This window comes from Epinephelus fuscoguttatus, linkage group LG23 (assembly GCF_011397635.1).
Source record: "Epinephelus fuscoguttatus linkage group LG23, E.fuscoguttatus.final_Chr_v1".
Taxonomy (NCBI): domain Eukaryota; kingdom Metazoa; phylum Chordata; class Actinopteri; order Perciformes; family Serranidae; genus Epinephelus; species Epinephelus fuscoguttatus.
The window spans coordinates 24,439,787-24,461,562 of NC_064774.1; the positions used below are offsets into that span (position 1 = coordinate 24,439,787).

General features: G+C 40.0%; 2 protein-coding genes across 5 annotated transcripts in view; both read left to right on the forward strand.

Moving 5' to 3' along the window:
- LOC125884025 (protein phosphatase 3 catalytic subunit alpha) overlaps window positions 1–5,066 on the forward strand; it is a 77,349-nt gene extending 72,283 nt beyond the window's left edge. For 2 of the 4 annotated variants that reach the window (XM_049568732.1, XM_049568733.1), the window contains 2 exons: window positions 37–66; window positions 3,930–5,066. In XM_049568732.1, the coding sequence (XP_049424689.1) occupies window positions 37–66; window positions 3,930–4,132 (233 nt within the window). In that variant the 3' untranslated portion in view covers window positions 4,133–5,066. The remainder of the gene's footprint in view (window positions 1–36; window positions 67–3,929) is intronic. The other 2 variants (XM_049568734.1, XM_049568735.1) reach the window with 1 other exon arrangement.
- Window positions 5,067–7,882: 2,816 nt separating this feature from the next.
- On the forward strand, window positions 7,883–20,045 carry LOC125883648 (mucin-7-like). Its single transcript, XM_049568100.1, has 13 exons — window positions 7,883–8,049; window positions 11,138–11,212; window positions 14,126–14,284; window positions 14,387–14,494; window positions 14,807–14,905; window positions 15,124–15,156; window positions 15,279–15,299; window positions 15,645–15,713; window positions 15,826–15,867; window positions 16,090–16,188; window positions 16,337–16,361; window positions 16,452–16,534; window positions 19,072–20,045. Exons 1-13 carry the CDS (start codon window positions 7,989–7,991, stop codon window positions 19,083–19,085), a joined length of 888 nt encoding a protein of 295 aa, XP_049424057.1. The 5' UTR covers window positions 7,883–7,988; the 3' UTR covers window positions 19,086–20,045.
- The last annotated feature ends 1,731 nt before the right edge of the window (window positions 20,046–21,776 follow it).

Sequence of the window (21,776 nt, forward strand, 5' to 3'; positions counted from 1 at the left end):
TCATTCGTTTTGCAACCCCCCTCTTCTTCTCTTCAGCTACTATTGAAGCTATTGAGGCTGATGAAGGTAAATGGGTCTGGCTGCCCTCTTCTGTTGCTTTTCATGGCAATAGACAGGGGGTTTCCACTGGGTTTTCATCCATCTCGCTGGTGCTTGAATAGAGTGTGTTGGGTGTTTGGGCTAACAAAATGTGGCATAGTATTAACAGAGAAAAAAGAAGTAAGTAATTAGGAAATCCTGTGGTCACACACGTTTTAAAGGGGAACGGATTTCATAGCATAGATTTCAAAGATCGCACTGTGATTTTGAGTGAGAGCAAAGCAAATGCTGCATATCATTTTGACCAGAATCTGCAGGTTATCCTTAATTATCATAAAAAGTGAAAAGTTCTAGAAAGAAATCTATATATAGAGTTGTTCTAGTCTTAACAGCATGCTATTATAACACTACAGCTATACTCTGCCTCTCATTTTCAGAAGATGAAATATCACTTTTTATGCATCTTACAGGGAAAATGATGGGACAATCCAGGTTCAGGACAGAGATTGCACTTGAGAAAGTGCACATTCACACTCACATATTGTGGGAGGTGTAAATAAATGGGCATCATCAGGTTGTCTGGCAGCTGTAATTTGCTTTTTACCAGATATTAGAGACACCGGCTGGATCAACATACTGCATTCAGCAGAGCTAGACCACTACAGTATCTAGAATTCATACAGTGCTTGTCTATATGAAGCATCCCTAATGTCCTGCAGACTGCAGACACAGAAGCAATCAGCAGTTTTGTGTACAATAATAAAGCCTCAGTATACAGTCACTTAGAAGGCTACACTTGTTCTCTTATCTGAAGCTTTGTAAGTTAAGAGAGAGGGGGGTCCCTTAAACAAACGGTGTTTAATTAAAGTCACTCAACACTGTAATTTAAGTGTGGCTAAGATAGTGCGCCCCCTGCTCTGCCCTCACACAATCCAGTGAAGTCTTGCTATGAAAGCTTACATGGTATTTCCCCTTTGAAACAACTGAAGCAGTTGTGCATTGTTGTTGCTGTTGTATTAATGTAATAATGCTGCAGTTTTCTTTAGAGTTGAATCTGAATTAATAGCGACAAACGCTCCACAGGAGGCTTTGGAATCCAAATTGGATTCTCCCCCAAATTTGTTTTATTTACATCGCCTTTGGCGCAAGAACAACCTCAACTGCGAGCTAAATAGTAGTTTGCCAGCTGCTATTTACGTTGGAATTGTCCAGTACTTCCTCTTTAGCCCCATTAGAGGACAGTCCATTGTAGTGTCGAGACACTTCTCTGCTTCTCTCTCCATGTGGATCCTCTGTGGCCCTGCTGTGTCGTGTTCTTTCCTGTGAGCTGCTAATAACCTGTGTCTGACGTGTGCTATGCAGCAACACAACTACGCTACCCATCATGCCCCCTTTTCCACGCTCCCCGATTTGTCGTCTAAAATTACATCCTAGTAAAGGGCCATCTTCTTTGCAATCATAGTTATCACCATTAAGATCCCCAGCCCTTTATGAAAGGTGGAAGTAACAAAATGGTGTAATTTTTGGAGTTAAAGTGGGCTGAAAGGACACTGGATCAAGCTGAATATTGGAGCAACAAGGCGACGCTTATGAACCCCACTGAATGGAATAAAACAGTGTCGAGCTGACAAATGCGATGCCATTTTATCAGCTTGGTTTTATTCACCTCAGTGGTCATTTCATAAACCAGCCAGTATTTTTTCTCCTCATTGCAATATTCAGTTCAGTTGAATCTTGTTTGTCTTTAACTCCGGTCGGTTGTGACCTCCACCCCTCATAACCTCCAGTGAACCCGTAATTGCTGCATGCTCCAAGCAGACTAAACAAGTCGTTAGCACCCCAAGTACCTCTGTAGTGTCTTTGTACGTGAGCTCAGTCTCAACGTGGTTCTATTTTGTGGAAGTGAATGTCTCAGTGGGCTCCACTCTAGTGTTTATTTCTCCCTCCCCTACTCCTTTTTTGTCTCTTTGATCATTCTCCTTCTTCCCTTTTTGTCATTTTTTTTAATCTGTGACGTGACGGGGCGATCTGGATGTTTGGGGTCCTCAGGTGTTCTGGAATGTGCCTGAGTCAAGATATTCTTTATTAGCCATTTATATATTCTTTACCTTTTACAGAGTGCACACAGTGTTTAAGATTAACAAAGCAGCAGTACAAGATGACTGTTAGATGGTCCAGTGTCAGCGATTAAAGCGTAAATCGACGGCACAGTGAAAACCTGTTGACCCTGACGCCAGGGGTACCCTCTATAGATTTAGAAGGATTGTTTAATCCTTTTGTCTGTGTAGTTATATCATTTGAAACTCTGATAAATGGTGTTAATGTGTTGTCATTTCATAAAAATGAGTTTGATATCCTTTGATATTAATTGTTCATCTGTTACTAAACGCTAAACACTCAAAATGATGAATATGTAAACATGCTGTACAATATATGCTGTTGTTCTTAAAAAAAAAACACATTTATACAATTTTATCAACGGTTCAATAGCACAGATTTGTGTCACATCATACACTTGTATGTCCAGTTGAAGGAACTGGTGGGTATTTTGGGAAATGTGCTTGATTACTTCATTGCGCAGAGTTAGATGAGAAGATCGATACCTCTCTCAAATCTGTCTCTTCATTTAAGGCTACAGTCAGGGGTGGCTAGCTTAGCCCCGCTAATTTCCAGCAAAGAGTTAAAAAGACTTGTTACTCCGCCCTGCCAAGGCATAAAATAGTCCCACATTTAATTCCACATATGGTCACAAAATTTGTTGTAATATGGATAAAACAACATAGTTCAGCATGTTAAATAGTGAGCTGTAGAGCTATGTTAGCTGTTTCCCCCTTTCCAATATTTATGCTAATTATGGCAAACTGATCTTCTCATCAAACTCCGCCCAAGAAAGTGAATAAGCATATTTGCCAAAATGACAGACTGTTCCTTTAAAGTAAGGTCTGTAGGGCCCTGACACACCAAGCCGGTCAATCAGTGTCACGTTGTTGGTGAGCATCTGTCGCTGTGTCCCGCGCTGCTGGGCACTAGTCGGCCCTTGTCAGCTTTATTCGACCAGTTTAGTGGCGTTTGGGACGGCAGAGCCCGTCAGTGACAGAAATCACTCTGATTGGCAGTTCAGCTCAGTTCACAAGAAGAGAAAGAGAAGTGAGGAAAATAAACAAATGACTAAAGTCAAGAGGGCGTGAGATTGAAACAAACTTATTCTATTAGGTAAGATTATTTTTAGCCGTTGAGCTCTTTAGCAGAAAGAGTTAGTAACTGTGTTATTGTTAGCGTCACCATAAACATCATTTGTTCTTTCAAAATGGGATTGTGTTGTTAATGTGCTAACTGGCTAACTAGCGTCTTAAATACGATCTGTTAGTCTAATGGTTTCCTTCTTTTAGTGATGTAAACATAGTACTGCCACCTGGTGCTATGGAGTGTGTCCTCTAACACAGCCGCAGAACGTATGTGCTGGTTGGTGGCTGGCTGTAGTCTTCGCAGTGTGGTCAGGCAACATGAGGCAATGCAACACTCAGGCTTCATCACCGCAAGTTCTTTGATGTTGGTTTGGTGTGTCTGGGCCCTCAGGGATCAACATGATGCAGTTATCAGTAGTGTTAACAGGCCCCTCAGTTACTCATTTTTCATGGATGACTTGCAGTTTAGTAAGCCAGCAGCTCCGCAGATGCTGTCTGTATGTTGTCGTGTTCTCAGTTAAACAAGTTTTCTGTCACAACAATTCCATGAATCGAGACCAAACCAAAGATAAGCCAAATCTGGTGATGTGTGGGTGAATGTGAGCAAGTGTGACCCCCATTCTTACAATCATTTCATCTCTCCCCTCTAAAACCACTCCTGATTTCTCCCCCGTTTTCCCTTTTTTTTTTCTTGCATCTCAACAGCCATCAAAGGCTTCTCGCCCCAGCACAAGATCACCAGCTTCGAGGAGGCGAAGGGGCTGGATCGCATCAACGAGAGGATGCCGCCGCGGCGAGACGCCTTGCCCTCGGACGCCAGCCTCAACTCCCTCAACAAGGCCCTGTCCTCGGAGACCAACGGCACAGACGCCAAAGGAAGCACCAGCAGTGGCAGCAACATCCAGTGAAGCCCAGCAGCAGGCGCCACCTTGGCCGACGGGGCTGCCCTGCCCCCAGCCTCATCACGGCCCGCCACCGCAGAAAAGGGGCAAAGGGTGAAAGAGTGGAGAGGAGGGGGAGTGTTGGAGAGTGGAGAGTGGAGGGGGGAGGCATCTATGGCTCACACTGGGGGGACATCTCACTTTCTAGTCTTTGGATATGCCTTCAAAATATTAGTTCATAGTCAAATCTGCTAAGTTATTGCTGGGTCACATTTCTGAATGGTCAGGCCTTTATCGCGCTTGACTCCCCACCACACCGCAGTATGTCAGAGAGAAAGAGAGCGATAGAGAGATCTTAAAGGTGATTTATTTTTTCTTTTATTTCTTGAAAGACCCTTGCTCATTTACACCGAAACGGAAAGTCGTGTAACTTCTTACTAACTATTGTACGTTTACAAAAATACAGCACTAAAAAGGACAGAACATGAGATAATGTTTTTAACGTATAAGGGTGTACAAACTAAATAAGGACTATTTATTGATAACTTTTTGTTTTGCTACTCTTATAAAATAGCTCTGAAATTAATTAGGCAGTCTTAAAAAGAATGTTGCAATGTTGTCGAAATGCCAAATAATGGAACGTTTTATGGTTTTGTACATATTATGCTTACCTCAGGTTCTTTTGGTGTGTGCTTTGACCTGATTTTTCTGTATAATGGCTAAATAACTCGGTAATGAATACCTATTTTCTTGAGTTTCATAACTGGAATTTACATTTACCTATCTATCATTTGCAAATATGTTTATTTTTTGTCTCTTTTGGAAGGGGTGGGGGGGGTAGATTTATCGTGGCTTGCTGGAATTGAGTGTTAATTTTTTCTCTTTTTAAGTATTGCGAACAAAGTAAAAATAGAGAAACCTATATTGTGTAAAAAAAAAAAAAAAAAAAGAATACAATAAAGTGTCTGCCTATGCATGTTTTATAAAAATCAAACAAAGGAAATAGAAAATCTGAATACCTTGGCTGTGGAGGCCTGTTTTGAAATATATTGCGCTTTAGTGAACATATACTGGAAACGTATACCTGCATACTTTCAATTAACACCATGATGCTCTATGCCTTCAACTTCTTTTTGTAATTGAAGCATTTAATTATCTAAGATGGATGAGAAATCATATTTTTAACCTGCGCTTGTAAGTGCACACAGTCCAATTATTAAGCATGTTTGACAATTCTTGTGAGGTGTGTGGTTACACGTGTAACTCAAAAATGCATGATTAGCTGTTTGTGTCATATAACAGGTAAAATCGGTTTTGTTCTGTTTTGTAAATGTGCCACAGAAAAGTGTAATTTGATTATTATTACTATTATTATTTGGAACTCTGCTTTGTATATCAGTTACAGGTTTGATACTGCTCAATACTTTAAGATGAAACGAAAAAAAAAATACTTCGATCTTTTTTAAGAACTGCTTAAGTGCCCAAGTAATTCACTACACGACATGAAGCCTTGCTTTTGTAATTTAACTTCAAAACTGTTGGCAGATGAGGCATGCACTTGCAACTATGAAAAGTATTTTATATAACTGTTCAATAAAAATGTGCATGAATTTCAACTTGAAATGAAGCCGCTTCTCCTGTATGTGTGTGTGTGCGTGCGTGACTCAGGCTGTCCTACAGTCCTCCGCTACATGAATATGCAACCATGTAAAATAAAATCATCAAATAATAATACACAAAAGTCCTTCAGGCATTTTTTTTTGTATCATGAGTTTATAAATCTGTTAATAGAGCTACATGATGGTTTGTGTTTTCCAACAAGATTACAGGAAATGCACTCGCCATTAGGCATAAGTCAAACCTATGAGGAAACCAGGCACTAACAATAGAGTCACAATCTGAAAGTCACACCTCAGAGGTCGACAGGGGGACACATGCGTGAAAAGAGAGCTTTAAAATCCCTCCACTTGCTCTAATCTATATGGAGCTGTCATCCTTAACACTGCTGCGAGTTCAGTCTCTATCGAGTCTTGTTGTGCTCCACTTTGTCCAGTTCCTCTCAAGAATTTGGCATTGACTTGTCAGTATGTAGATGGGAAATTGCTCCTTGGCAGTTCGGCAACAAAGGTGTTTCCTTTTCATCAACCTCAGTGACTTCTTTGATTTAAACTACAGAGACTAAGCCAAGATCGTGCAAACATACCTGTGTACACAGACCAAGATCTGCCGGCTTCCTCCTTAATATGAGGATAAAATGTTGTATTTTATGCGCAATATGTTTTTAGATTTGATTTTATGGGTGTAAACCTTTGAAATCTGGAGGGACATCACTTTTCTTGTGCTGCTTTCAGACACCTTTCACAAGTATTTAAACCTTTCAATCTTGCATAAATTGGTGCAATTTCTTTCTTAATTATTATTATTATTATTACATTTTAAAATGATGTTACAGAATTTTTAAGCACTCTTTCAGGTCATTTCCTTGTCTTTTTTATATCAATTTTCTTGTTTTTAATTTTCTCTTTTTACTAATTACTTGCAACTTTTTTGGGTCGTTTCTTCTTTGGTTGCTCATTGCCTTCTGCCCATGTTTCTAAATGAAATCAAGCCAATTTGCTCAACCATTCAAATGGTTAAAAATGTATTTCAGGGCAGCTCTTTCTCCAAGAAGTGTTAGAAGTTAAACCTCCAGTTGTCAAGCACATGAGTGGACAATCTATGAAGCTATCAGCAAACCTTGCCTAGTGGTCCACATAAATAAAATACTCCGACATTAACTTCACTAAGCAGCCTGCATTTTCTTGCCCTTGGCCTCTGAAGTGTCTCTCTTTGGTCTCTTCAGCTGAAATCAAACACAATGCTCAAATGAAAGGAAGTAAACTCTGGCATCCTGTTTTTTCGAGAGGGCCAGAAAACAGGAGCTAGATTGTTGTAGCCTCAGAGGAATAATCTGAAGACCAGCAAACACAAAAACATTGTCAAAGTGAAAATAAGACTCGCACAAGATGTTCGGTGGTAGAAAACAATTTCTTGGTGTTGTGTCCTCTGCGTTAAGATGGTAACTGATAATCCTATGAAATGATAAGATGTTTTTGTCACACCATCTGTCTAACTCATAAATAGAAACTTGTCAGTGCAACAGTCTGCACTGTGACCCATCTAAGGTCATCTCCATGCTTTCTGGAAGCACTGTTACATAAACAATGAAGAATAGTAAAAGCGTCATGGCTGGTATTTGAGCAGCTCCCCTGGGCTGTCAAGACTTGGCTCCTTGTCATCTGTTCCAATCATTATTTAACAAAACAAACTGCCTTGGTCTTTTTTTTACTCTGTTTTGTTGGTGCAGTTGGTATGAATCTAAAATGTAAGGGTGTGTGCGTGCATGTAATCAAGTGGTCCCTGCTTCTGAATCACTATCCCAATGTACTTTACATCTTTTATATCTTATCAAATAATTACTTACACATAGTTCTTGGATACCGTATTGTTTATTTAAAGCTCGATAACATCCTTCACCTGAATGATCCCAAATGAAATTGTTTTTGTACCAGTAAGTCCCAGTCTCCTCCCAACTGCTCAAGTGGTGTCAGAGCAGGAAAAAAATAAGAGATGGTTGTTGGGCAATGCATCCAAACACATTACTCAAAACTGAGATTCCACTTACATGGACGCAGGTTTGCACCCACTGGCCTGAGCTTGCGCTGGTCTCCACAGCCACCCACTTTTACGTCATGAAGGGAAGCCAGTGTATTTCCTCCCCTTCTTTATCTAAAGGAAGTGCCAAAATAAGCATCAGCAGCGGAGCGCCCGAGCACCTTTTCCACTGGCCACTCAGTTGGAGTCTGAGGAAGAAGTCGGAGGAGTTAACGCCCGCTGAATCGCCATGAAGACCATCAGGCTTCTTGTCCTCGTCCTGCTAACATCCATCCATGTCTACACATCAGGTGGGGGAACCATTCAAACTGCTTTTGGTCTGGATATCCCAGAATCAGAGCTGAAGGCCCTTAAAAGTCTTCATCTCTCTTGAACATACATGAATTGTTTCAACCTTGTTTCTGTGCATTGTCTGTGCAGAGAGTATCCAAGCTACCTTTAGTTACTGATGTATGAAACTAATTTTGATTTAATATCTTACAGCGTCAAACATTTCCATAGTTAGAGTTTCCTGTCAAGTTGGTTTGCTGCATTGTGAAAAAATACATTTGAATTTTTGTGTTCGCAGCAGCAGTTGTTCTAATAATGGATAACGAAATATGTTTTACTTGTTCCTATGTAATTTAGTTTTGATTTGGTACGTGCAAAGATAAAGATCACAGTGTTGTTCAAAAGACACTTTGAACGGTACCTTGGAGACACCCACTCAGAGTGTGCTTCCGTCAATTTAGGCTGAGATAAGCTCCTAAGTTATCCTTTGTAGTAGTTGGGGAAAAAAATATTATTCGGCCATATTTAGCCAAAGTGATGGTCAAACCTATTTTTATTATGGGCACAAGCTATCAAGCACAAATCGAAACCTACGGAATGGAAAATGTAGTGACAAGTGAGTGTCTCTTGGTTGAAGGAAAGGGAAAAAAAGGGTGGTTCTTGATTTGTTTGTTTTCCTTGTGCCGAGCCAAGAGAACCTTTATCTGTTCTGTGCTGGGCAGATAGGTGATCTAACAGCAGATAGCCAGTGGGAACAGAACTGCCCCCTCTCTCACAGAGACAACAGATCATTGTCCGGAGACTTAAACGTCCCAAATGGCAACAAATCAACTTCCAGCGTTTAGCAGTAAACATCTGGAGGAAACACCCTCGCCCTGGCCACTGCTCACCCTACAGAGGCATTTTTACTTTAATGAGCTTTATTTTCCTCCACAGCACGAAAAGAGAAGCAACAAGGAGAAACTGAACATAGATTTCTCTTGAGCCTGACTTTTCAGCACTGACTTGCACTTGGACTTGCACCAGAGGACTGTAGACATGACTCAAGGCTGTGCTCACAGGACTTGAGATTTTAATTGACACTTGTACCGAAATACTTGAGACTTGACTTGACTTGAACTTGTCTCGAATGACTTGAAGGACTTGTGACTGACTGAAGTTTTGCTTCAGGCCTTCACTATCAAATTACATCAAGGACTTGAGACTTCACAGGTGACTTGCCCCTAAATACTTGGCATAAAGACTTGTCTCAGATTATTTACAGGACTTGTGACTTGATTTGAGACATGCTGCAAAATACCGGAGACTTGACTCTGACTTGTTTCCAATTAATCAGGACTAGTGACTCAATTTGGGACTTAGAAATATTTGAAGCTTGACTTGAAGACTTGTCTGTCTGTACAGGACTTGAGAGTTGACTTGGACTTGTTTTCAATTAATTAGGACAAATGCCTTGACTTGTGACTTGCTTAAAAATACTTAAAGCTTGACTGGAAGACCTGAAGACTTGACTTGGATGTGTTTCCAACTAATAGGATTTGTGGCTTAACTTGTAACTCACTCCAAAATAATTGAAGCTTGGCTGGACGACTTGGACTTGTTTTCAGTAATTAGGACTAGTGCCTTGACTTGCTCAGAAATACTTAAAGCTTGACTTGAAAATTTTTCTCAAATGATTTATAGGACTTGAGATTTGACTGGAGCTGTTTTAAATGAATTATAGGACTTGTGACTTGACTTGTGACTTGCTCAGAAATACTTAAAGCTTGACTTGGACTTGTGTCAAACAAATAATAGGATTTGTGGCTTGACTTGTAACTCACTCCAAAATAACTGAAGCTTGGCTTGAAGACTTGTCTCAAATAAATTATAGAACTTGAGACTTGACTTGGACTTCTTTTCAAATAAATAGGACTAGTGCCTTGACTTGTGACTTGCTCTGAATACTTAAAGCTTGACTTGAATTTTTTTTTTTTTTTTTTTTTTAATAATTTATAGGACTCAAGATTTTAGTGGACCTGTTTTAAATGAATTATAGGACGTGTGACTTGACTTGTGACTTGTTTCCAATAAATTATAAGAGTTGTGACTTGACTTGTAACTTACTCCGAAATAATTGAAGCTTGGCTTGAAGACTTGTCTGAAATTATTTATAGAACCTGAGACTTGACTTGGACTTGTTTTCAGTTAATAAGGACTAGTGCCTTGACCAGTCCGCAACGCCAGGGATCAGCACGCCAGGGTGACTTGATCTGACACACTTGGAACTTGGTTTTGACTTGTCTATAATGACATAGTACTTGAGGTTTGACTTGGATTTATCTGGAATTAACTTAAGTACTTGACTTGAGTCTTACACCAAAACACGTGAAACCTGACTTGGCCTTGTTTTGAAAGACTTAAAGTACTTGAACTTTATTTGGATATGTTCCAAATAACATAAATAACACTGAGATTTTAGGACTGCAGACTTGACTTGAGATCTGCTCCAAATACTTGGGACTTGACTTGGACTTGTCCCCATAGTCTTGCAGATGAAGCCAGACAGAGCTGCAGGTGGTCAGCGCTTCAGCGACTGCTCTGGGAAGAAATAGGCTATGTTGAATAGGATCGTAACTGACAGTAGTGAAGACAGGATGCTCTGCTGCTCAGGTCAGGGGACAACAATAGTGTGTCTGGGACAGGATGCAGCTTCACACTGCCGCAGCGCTTCAAGCAGAGGATATCCACCTCAACACGCTGCGACCTCCACCACTATCTTGACTTCTCATCCTTAGTCTGACACTTGGAGCGAGGGCACGCCTTTGTCTCAGACGCTGGGCTTTAAAGTCGTGCCAAACAGGAATGATGCAAATATGCAACTGTGAACCTAAAATAGAGAGTCTGTCTGTCTGAGGAAATGTTTTACGTAGACAAACTGATTCTAGTGTTTTCATGATGGATGCATTATGGCTTCCTAGATAGCACATTTGTTTTTAATGTTGCGCTCTGACATCAGACTGTGAGGATGTAAGGCTGCATGGTGGTTAGTGACTGCAGTGACTGATTACTGATTTAATTTGTCACTAAAAAAACAGCTGTCAAATACATGTGTTTCTGCTTTTACAGATGCATCAATTGAGTCAGGTGACAAAAAGGACCAACAATCCACAGCAGCACCAGCAGGCACAACATTGTCACAGGGTAAGAAGAGCATTAAAGCAATAGTTTTACATTTTGGTAATTTTTTTGTTCTCCAATGGAGTGTAAGAGGAGAAGAACATAAGCACTCACTTTTATTCGCACAAAGCCAGGCTAGCTGTTTACCACTGTTTCCAGTCTTCGTGCTAAGCTAAGCTTAGGTTCTGCTGGTTGCCTGGCAACTGCATTATACAGGGACACAAAAAATCTTGTGAAACGTCAAATTGCTGTTTCGGTTGTTGTGTAAGGACACATGAGAGACAGGCTGACATGTTAAATATTAAGGTAACTTACTGGTAGGCATATTTTGTTATCTTGGGACAAAGCCAGGCTAACTGTTTACCACTGTTTCCAGTCTTTGCGCTAAGCTAAGCTAAGCTTAGCTAAGATAAGCTACTCTAACTAGCATCTCACTGTAGCTATATACTTAACAGACAGATACCTAGTAGGTGCTTCTCACAGTCAAAATGTGTAAGCTAAATACAGTTTAAGGCCACTATCAGTAGCCTCTTAGCTTAGCTTAGCTTAGCTTAGCACAAGACTGAAAATGGGGAAACTGCTGGCTTGGCTCAATGTGAAAAGGACAAAATCCACCTACCAACAACTTTATTGCTCAGCTAACTAGTTTCTTGCTGTAGCATTATATTAAACAGACAGATACCTGGTAGGTGCTTCTCAAAGTCAAAATGTTTAAGTTAAATACAGTTTAAGGCCACTGTCAGTAGCCGCTTAGCTTGGCTTAGCTTAGTTTAGCTTAGCTTGGCTTAACACAGACTGGAAACAGGGGGAAACTGTTGGCTTGGGTCAATGTGAAAACGATAAAATCCACCTAGCAACAATTTTATTGCTCAGAAATTCATTTTTTGTCTGTTGTTTAAGTCATACAAAACAAAAAACAATGTAAAAACAACAGTTTGCAGGGTTTTCGAAGAGCCGTAACTTCAAGGAGTTTCTGCTGGTTGCCAGGTAACTACATTGTACATGGACACAAAAAGAAAAAAAAAACATGACACGTCAAATTGCTGTTTCGGTGGTTGCGTAAGGACACCTGAGATACAGGCTGACATGTTAAATATTAAGCTACTGGTAGGCCTATTTTGTTATCTTGGGACAGGCTAGCTGTTTTCCCTTGTATCCAGTCTTTTGCTAAGTAAAGCTAACTAGCTTCTTGCTGTAGTATTATATTTAACAGACAGATACCTAGTGCTTCTCCCAGTTAAAAATGCTTCTTTGGCAGGACCTAGTCTGGGGCCGTTAGTGGCCATTTTGGTAAGGAAACGGAACCAGGGCGAGTGAGACAGGATCTGGAATTCGATGGATGTGCCTTTCCGTAAAAATAAAAGCACCAAGCTAATAAAAATGCGGTGAAACTTTTAATCTAAAGAATATAATTTACGAGAAAAGCCCCAAGCCATTAAGTTAATCGATTTTCTTACACCCCTCATCACTCCAAATTGATGGTGCGCCAGAATTTAAAGTTTTACTATTGTGAACACTTTTAGTTTGGTGAATTTGGTGAATACCGCATCCGCTCTCTAGACTGGAACCAGAATCCAGACAAAATTCAGAGTGAATAGACACCAGGCTCTTTGCTTGAAGAGCCTGGTGATGCGAGGCTAGTCAGGACCAAGGAAACTGTAAAAGAAAGAAAGGACATGATGTCAGTCACACCATTCAAATTTTGCATTGGAGCCAGAGTGTGGTGCCGATCTCATTCTTCTCCTGTTGTGACGAATAGAGCCATGATCTATTTGGAGACCAATAACAAGGAAAACAAACACACACATTTAGATAAAAAAAAAAAAAAGTCACTCAGTTTTTAATCTGGTGGAAGCATTTTTTTAAGTCAAAGGTCTAACAGCACAGATATGAGAGGTCAACATGGGACTTGCTGTGCCCGCCCCACTAACTTCAATAGAAGTGGCTCCAAACTCTGGCCCTGATGCAAAATTCAAACGCTGTCACTGACATCATGCCATTTTCTTCGTCAGTAGTTTCCTTGGGTAGGATTGGGTGCTCTTCAACTGCTTTGTTGAAATGAAGGGTGAAACTGAAATGGAGCATCAGTGTGCTGGAGACCATACTGTCGGTGGTTTTGCCAACTACGTGGGCAAGTGTGTAAAAAAAAATAAAATAGGATTAATTACTTATGATACTCACACTTAAATGCATATTGCGCTGTTGGCGATGCCGTCGCTTCTCTGTCGTTCTGTGCCATTTTTAAAGACAAGCATGCCCAAGAACCAGCAATGCATCAGTACCTTACAGAAGTCAGAGCAAACATTAAATTAGATCTTGGTCAACATCCAACATGTGTGACGTTTCAGCAACTGCATTGGCTCTTTCTCACCTCGAATTTGTTCAGAAACAGATCTTTACTGCTGAGCTAAATTAACGGACAGTTTAGTAGCATATTTTTCTTGTTTTTAAATCAGGGGACAGGATCAACGTATCATGCGTAAAGGATTGTGGGTGCTTTAAGAGCGCTGAGGACACACACAGGCATTCTTCAAAATTCTTTGAATGAGGGACTCGATCCTTGGTACAATTTGAAGGACACTGGACCAGTCCTTTGGCGGGATCAGATGATATAGCATTGTTGAAATGCTACACCAGATCCTTTGTTGACATTGAGAAGAACTGATAATATGAGAGTGGTATCAATCCTCTCATCTCTCCACCAGAAAACAAGTCATTTTAACACATGGAAAAACTGAACTGTGGGAACTTTGGTGTGGAGTCTCGTTTTTCATCGTAGATTCCAAACTCTTCCTACCATTATCACTGTAGTAGTGAGAGTCTGCAAATGATCATAATCTGGATTCTGTAGAAACATGACTGGAGTTGGGTTCTGGGTATATATTTCTACAGATCTCAGCCAACCACATCAGTGTGTTTCTTTTTGTATATCACCAGCACCGGCAGCACCAGTAACCCCAACACCAGCACCACGCACTTGGCTAACAGCAACACCAAAAGCAACACCAACAGCAGCAACACCAACAGCAGCAGCACCAACACACCTAGTTCTATCTTCCACTGCTGCTCCTGATGCCACCAACAAATCTCCTGACAGTGAGTTTGCATGTAATTTTGGTTGACTGAGGATAAATAGAATAATGCTCCATACTCAGGGTCTTGTAGACTGAATCGGCCATGATCCTCTTTATTTTCCAGAAAAAACTGAGACTCCAACACTTGCACCAAAGACTGCTTCACCTACAACAGCATCTAATGACCACAAGACTGTGACCGCTACATCTCTTGCCGGGATGGACAATGATAGTTAGACTTTATTTTAATTCATCTTACAATCCTTTAATTGGGTCAGTGATGATCCACAGCTGTATATCACAATTTTAACAAATATTTTCTGTTGGACTGATGAATGAACAAGCATGTCAAAATGTGCACCATTGGGTCCATGTTAGAGAAATTCATTCATCTAACATCTGTCATGGAATTATGCTGTACATCCTTTTTGGAAGAGATATAATAATCAAAAGTTTCAGTAATACGAAATGTTGCAGATAAGGAGCAGGAGGTGAAGGTCTAAAATTAAACAAGAATATTAACATTTTTTTTCTTCTGTCTTAGCTTCGATAAATGACACTCTGAAACCAAGATCTCCTCAAATACATCACTATCCTGACCCAGGAAACTTCTCTGATAGCACGCCAGCTGTGTTGACTCCAGGTAAAAAGAAATTTTGAAATTGTACATCACCAGAAATAAGCAAGCTTTTGGACTATAAACTTTTAATTTTTTTTACGAAACATGATTACAGTGTGTCAAACGTAATAAATGATGTATTTTTCTGGCATGAGACCAAGGCATGACCATCATGATTTTTTAAGCAACTGTTTAAAGAACTGTTTTCAAAGCTGCATTTGAACTATTTTGAATTTTGTTAGGTCCTCATGAGACCATTGAAAAACCAGGTAAAGGTATGTAATGAAACAGCATCACTTTTTGTTTTCATAATTGTGTCAAAATCATCTCAGAAGTTGTTTTTAAACAAATTTAACATAGACTTAAATGAAGGTAGCACTATCTTTATTTTCTGCAGGTGCAACTACTCCTGCACCAGGTACAGTATATCATTGATACATTTTCCTTCTCCTTCTTATTTTTCTGCTTTGTATTTATACATTAAATAAAATATATTGCCAACATACTGACATATGATTCCAAAGCAAACATTATCTTTAGTTGATGCAATCACATTTGCAAGAAAATGTATATCTTAAAGTGCATCAGAACTTAAAGCTGGTTTCCTTAATGCATTTGTGATTAATAACTCCACAGTACTTCCATCTAGTTGGATGGTAAAACACTAAAACCAGCAGATTTTCTTTGTTGATGTAATATTGACCATCTTGTACTGTTTTTGTGGCTTTATTCAAGTAAGAAATTATTCATTTCATTGTGACAGCATCACATCGAACCATGGCACCTCCAGGGATGCCACATGAGACTGAACAGAATAAAGACAAGAGTGCTGGTAAGTTACACTGTACAACCACACTGTATATAAATAAGCTGCATGTTTCATACTGTTCAGTATAATGGAGCAGGAAGCTAATCAGCTAATCAAAAATGCATTAATTTAACAGGTTCTCCACCTGGCACTGAGGAAAAAGCACCCCCAAAATCAGGTAATGCACTAAACCAGGGATCCTCAGCCTGCTTTATTAGGGGGGGACTTTGCAAAATGACAGGAGTTAATAAACAAGCATTTATTATAGTTACATAGTTAGAAATGCTCATTGAACTGCTACATCAGTGGTCTGCCATTTGGGTAGACGTTAAAATTCAAATCAGACAAATCAGAGTGCACTGATGTTGATGACTGTCTCCTGAATATGTGACCCCCTTAGACAAAAGGTTGTGGTGGATTCTGTTGCCTGTCATCCTGGTTGGAGCTGCTGCGGCCATTGTCCTCAAATTCAAATGCAAGAAGATCCACGATCACACAGGTACGTATGCAGACAGGCTGTACCACACAGTGCATGTATATACTGTCAACTGTAGTGGCATATTGTTTGATTTTGAAATGATGAGATATTTTAGACAATGAATGAGATCAGCAGAAATAGAATAAGTCTCTCATCTTCTCTTCAACAGAAACCATTGACACTGGAACTGAGAAGTAAGTTTGAACCTTTTAGTAATGAGCTCTGTTTTAAAGGTGTGTAAACAGCTACAGTTTTCATCTCTTTGTCCCTCTAACTCTCCACAGCGCATCTTTCCAGAGCCGACCCGAGAGCACCAAAGATGGTGTCATGCTCCTCGGAGTGAAGTCATCAGGCGGGGAAGAAAATGGTGAGCTGCCCTTGCATCTATTTCCTGCTAGAGTCGCTTCCAACTTCATTCTGTTTGTGCATTCTTCAATCACTTGGTAAAGCTGTTTCTCCCAGACACAGACTCGCAATGATTGCAGGGAAGTTGCAGGCTTTTAATATCTCATTGTACTGTATGGGCTTTTGGGGCTTTGCTGGGCAACAGAAGGTGTTTCCTGTGATTTTGCCGCCCCCACCCTCGAACAAGCAGCAGGGCTTGAAAGATAGGGACTTCCTAACATAAACACAGATTATTTTGGACAGGAGCTATTGTGCAGTCAGTAAATGTCAATGTGGCCCAGACGCTGTCGGGCGTGTGCATGTTTGTTGGTGGGTTGAATGCATGTGCACATCCACGGGGGTGTGCATGTGTCATACAAGGTTTGTACACAGACTCAGTATCCCTTCACCCCACCCATGAAAAAAAAAGCATTGGGCACTAAATGTCCTACCTTCCTTCCCTTAAACAATCAGGCCTCGATGACTTGGCTGCGAGATTCACAGGGAAATGGAGTCATGCTTTAGGAATTCTGCTGAGGAAGAACGTGTTTATGTTGTTACAGACGACTGGATTTCTTTAGATTGTTGCTTTATAAATTCTTATCTGACTGCAAAACTTGTTACTCGTATATGCCACACTCCACACAGACAAACTTTATAATCCGACATGCAAAGCTCATCAACAAAAACTACTCTTTTTTTACTAACTTAATGAACTTGAAAAGTCCAAATCAGCAAGTACTACCATAAAAATGAGTCGTCCTAACCGTCCTAACTTTAATATAATGTAATGATTCATTAAATTTATAGACAGTTTGGCCTCAGGAAAGTTTACAGACGGTTTCAGATAACCTTTTGGTTAGTGATGGAATGTAACTCTGTATGTTTACTCAACAGTTCACCCCTGCTATTTATCAATCTAGATTGCTTTGGTGTGAGTTGCCGAGTGTTGGAGCTATCAGCCGTAGACATGTCTGCCTTCTCTGGAATATAATGGTTGAAGGCACTCAGCTTGTGGTGCTCAAGGCGCACAAAGCGTATGAAAGATTTTCTTTCTACCAAACTACACCCAGCAACCGAATCACTGCGCAGAAGAAAGTGTGCATCTAACGCTAGCATACTTATCATCACTGAGCTAGCTAATGTTACAGCTCAGTCAAGGAGGACGTTATCAATATTTAGATCTTGCGCTGCCACAAGCACGAGCCACTCGTCCATGAGTAAGCATGCTTCCTTCTGGGCAGTGGTACAGTAAGTGGGTGTGGTTTAGTAGAGGGAAAATAGTTCCCACATGAATCTGCTCACAACAAAGTCTGTGGATTATCTTTGGGGGTTGCATTTTTGATGTATGAAAGGCGCTATATAAATAAAGTTTGATTGATTGATTGATGATTGATAAGTAACCAGGTCATGATTCTGGAAAGAGACATTGATGTCGAGTTTTTAAAATGTATGTTTTGGCACTTTAAGCACTACAAGCCGAGTGCCATCTAGTTCCATTATATTGGAGAGAAGGCAGACATCTCTACAGCTGATATCTCAGCAACTTACACCGACACAATCTAGATTGGTAAATAGTGCTACAGGTAAGGGGAAAAATATGTAATTTTGATTTTGGTGAACTGTCCCTTTAAGTCCTCCTTAATTTTCATCATATTTCTACAAATTCTTTACTGTATTTTGTGAGAAACCGACTTAAGTGAAATCAGTTAGCTGAAATTCTTCATTTCTTGATTTTGGATTTTGGGGTAAACTGTCCCTTTAAATACAAATGGTAGCTTGCTTGCACTGTACATGAGTCTTTTCTTTTCATGCCACTCTGTACTTCTACTCCACTACATTTATCTGCTAGCTTTAGTTACTTTAGATTTTTGAACACAAAACATATGACAAGTTCATCAAACACACTATTTTCTTAGAAGAAGAAACAACTCCCAAATTGTTTATACAAGTGCAACTGAAACCATTAGTCGATTAATCAATTAGTCAACTGACAGAAAACTAATTAGCAACTGTTTCTATCAAATCATTTTTCATGTAAAACATTTCAACTTGAAAATTTGCTGCTTTTCCTTTTTATTATTTTTAAATTCTATATTGGAGACATTTTTCTTTACTTTTAATGCCTTAACTACGTTTTCCTGATTACATATTTTTATTTTAGTATTTATTATATACATTTTCAATGCAGGCCTTTTATTTGTAACAGTGTTTCTACAGTTGCATTGTTAGTTTTACTTAAGAAAAGGACCAGAGCACTTCCTGCACCACTGGAGAAGGAGGAAACAACAGGTACCAACTCCTAACCATGGTGACATAACATCCTCCACTGCATGCAGTCAGTGCAGCACTGCCGTCTAGTGTTGCCTTGACAAAAAGGCACACATGATCATCTCAAAACACAATTCAGATTTTCATCTTGATCAGTTTTCAGGTTGGATCAAGGTCTCTTTTCATCGCACAGATGTGGTTTTATCTTAGCATGGTTTTATCACTTGTCTCTGTTTTTATGTGTTTCAGCTGCTGCCAGATAAAAAAGAAGGGCGTCGAGATGGGCCAGTGGATGACTCAACACGCTGATGGTCTGGAGGAACTGTTTAGATGTTTGATTTTTTTTTTAAAAAATATTTCTCTTGTGAATGTTGTGAAAAATTTGGTGAAGCAGAAAAGTATGTTTGATTCTGTACGCTGAGAGCAGTTTTATAAGGCAGGGTTTGCGACTGTGATCATAAATCTCAGAGGAAGTGAACTTATTTTCAACCACAACTGACTTAATATAGTAAATCCTTGAACAGATAGCACAGGTGAAATACTGTAAGCAGATTAATAGTTGCCTTTGGAATATATGAAATGAAAACTTAATTTCGCCATCCTTTTATATCAGTTTATTCTCGACCAGGACCAACCTGAATAGCTCATTTCTGTCTACATGTTAGGCCACAACACGTTTCCTGTACAGTGCACTGACCTCAGATCCATCGCATATTTGATGTAATAAATCACTTCATTTCATAGTTTCATAATTATCCATTGAGTGTGATGTCACCCAGCATTTAAGTGCCTTGAATATTTTGTAGATTTTGGTGTTGCTGTTGTTTTTTATTTCTTTTTGTGTGTGTAATTGAAATTTTGAAGATGGTATAAGAACAGACTCTTTTGAGGTGTACTCCATTTTTACCTATCACATATCTCAATAAGCATTTCTTAAAGAGAGGTATTTAAACATTCCCCCAGGCTTCACCTGAAAATGCTTTAAAGCCTTCGGTCTTTCCTTGCACGACAGTTACAGTGTACATTCACCGGTGTGTGCATAGCTACAGCAAGATTTGCAGTAATGGGGGTTTTTAAGATGTTTTTGTCAGTACATATAACATTCAAGCATGAGGAATAGATAAAGCAGATGCAGGAAACTGTATTTAGAGACACTGGAATTTTTTATGGCTGGACTTTGTTGCTCTCGACCTCAATTTCCTCAATAAATCACTGGAAAACTGTTTAAGTTGTGCAGCTTCAGTTTTTTAAATTTCATCTTAAACTTGTTTTTGTTTGTTTTTTGTTTGTCTGGTTTAATATGACATACATTCAGCAGCCACTTTATTAGGTACACCTTGCTAGTGATGGGTTGAACCCCTTTTGCCTTCAGAACTGCCCTTAGTGGCACAGATTCAAGAAGGTGCTGGAAACATTCCATGATGCAAATCTCCCAATGGTGCAATCCTGCAATCTTCCACCACATCCCAAAGGTGCTCTATTGGATTGACCTCTGATGACTATGGAGGCCATTGGACTACAATGAACTCATTGTCATGTTCAAGAAACCAGTTTGAGATGATTTGAGCTTTGTGACATGGTGCGTTATCCTGCTGGAAGTAGCCATCAGAAGATGGGTACACTGTGGTCATAAAGGGATGGACACGGTCAGCAACAATACTCAGGTAGGCTGCGGTGTTTAAACCATGCTCAGTTGGTACTAAGGGGCCCAAAGTGTGCCAAGAAAATATCCCCAAGAATAAGAATATTCCCCACACCATTACGCCACCAGCAGCAGCCTGAGTCATTGATACAAGGCAGGATGGATCCATGCTTTCGTGTTGTTTACACCAAATTCTGACCCTACCATCTGAACGTTGCAGCAGAGATCCAGACTCATCAGACCAGGCAACGTTTTTCCAATCTTCTATTGTCCAGTTTTGGTGAGCCTGTGTGAACTGTAGCTTCAGTTTCCTGTTGTTAGCTGACAGGAGTGGCACCTGGTGTGGTCTTCTGCTGCTGTAGCCCATCTGCTTCAAGGTTGGATGTGTTGTTGGTTCAGAGATGGTCTTCTGCAGACCTTGGTTGTAACCAGTGGTTATTTGAGTTACTGTTGCCGTTCTATCATCTTGAACCAGTCTGGCCATTCTCCTCTGACCATCCTCTGTAAACCCTAGAGATGTTTGTGTGTGAAAATCCCAGTCGATCAGCAGTTTCTGAAATACTCAGACCAGCCTGTCTGGCACCAACAACTGTGCCACATTCAAAGTCACTTGAATCACCTTTCTTCCTCATTCTGATGCTCAGTTTGAACTTTGGCAGCTCGTCTTGACCACGTCTACATGTATGTATTGAGTAAATAATAAATGTATTGAGTTTCTGCCACTTGGTTGGCTGATTAGCAATTTGCATTAATGAGCAGTTGAACAGGTGTACCTAATAATGTGGCCATTGAGTGTATGTTGAATGATTTGAAATATCATCGTCTTTATTTACCATTAGTTTTTTATCTTATGTGGCCTCATTGAATGTAGTGATTCTGACAGACTGAGAAAAATCTGCCATGTTGCCCTTTGTTTTGCTGTCAGTTCAGTGATTCACCACCAGAGGGAGCAGACAGTCAACACAAGACTAGGACAGTAATGTAGCTCTGCTCCCAGTTCATAAGCTGGTGTTTATTGCAGAGAGGTTTCATGAGTTTGTTGACAGAGGAGTGAGATGTAACCCACCGGTGTAAAAATCACACACTGCTTGATCTTCATAACACACACTCACAGAGAACAGCATACACTCATAACTTCGACCTTTCTAGTTGTTACTGTGGAGGTAACTCAGTTTGATTGCATGAATTCAAACGACTTTTATCATTTTGCAGCCATGACCTTTATTTTGAATTGATTCACACACAGCAGGGTTATAGGGCCCGGCTCTATCTGTGGCTTGTGTAAGCTGAGACTGTGGGCACATTTCCCTCA

Excerpts from the sequence above, each read along its gene's own strand:
- LOC125883648 (XM_049568100.1), top strand. The coding sequence starts at position 7,989 with ATGAAGACCATCAGGCTTCTTGTCCTCGTCCTGCTAACATCCATCCAT. Across the intron at positions 15,868-16,089 it reads AAAAGCACCCCCAAAATCAG|ACAAAAGGTTGTGGTGGATT; the intron begins GTAATGCACTAA and ends TGACCCCCTTAG. Across the intron at positions 16,362-16,451 it reads ATTGACACTGGAACTGAGAA|CGCATCTTTCCAGAGCCGAC; the intron begins GTAAGTTTGAAC and ends AACTCTCCACAG.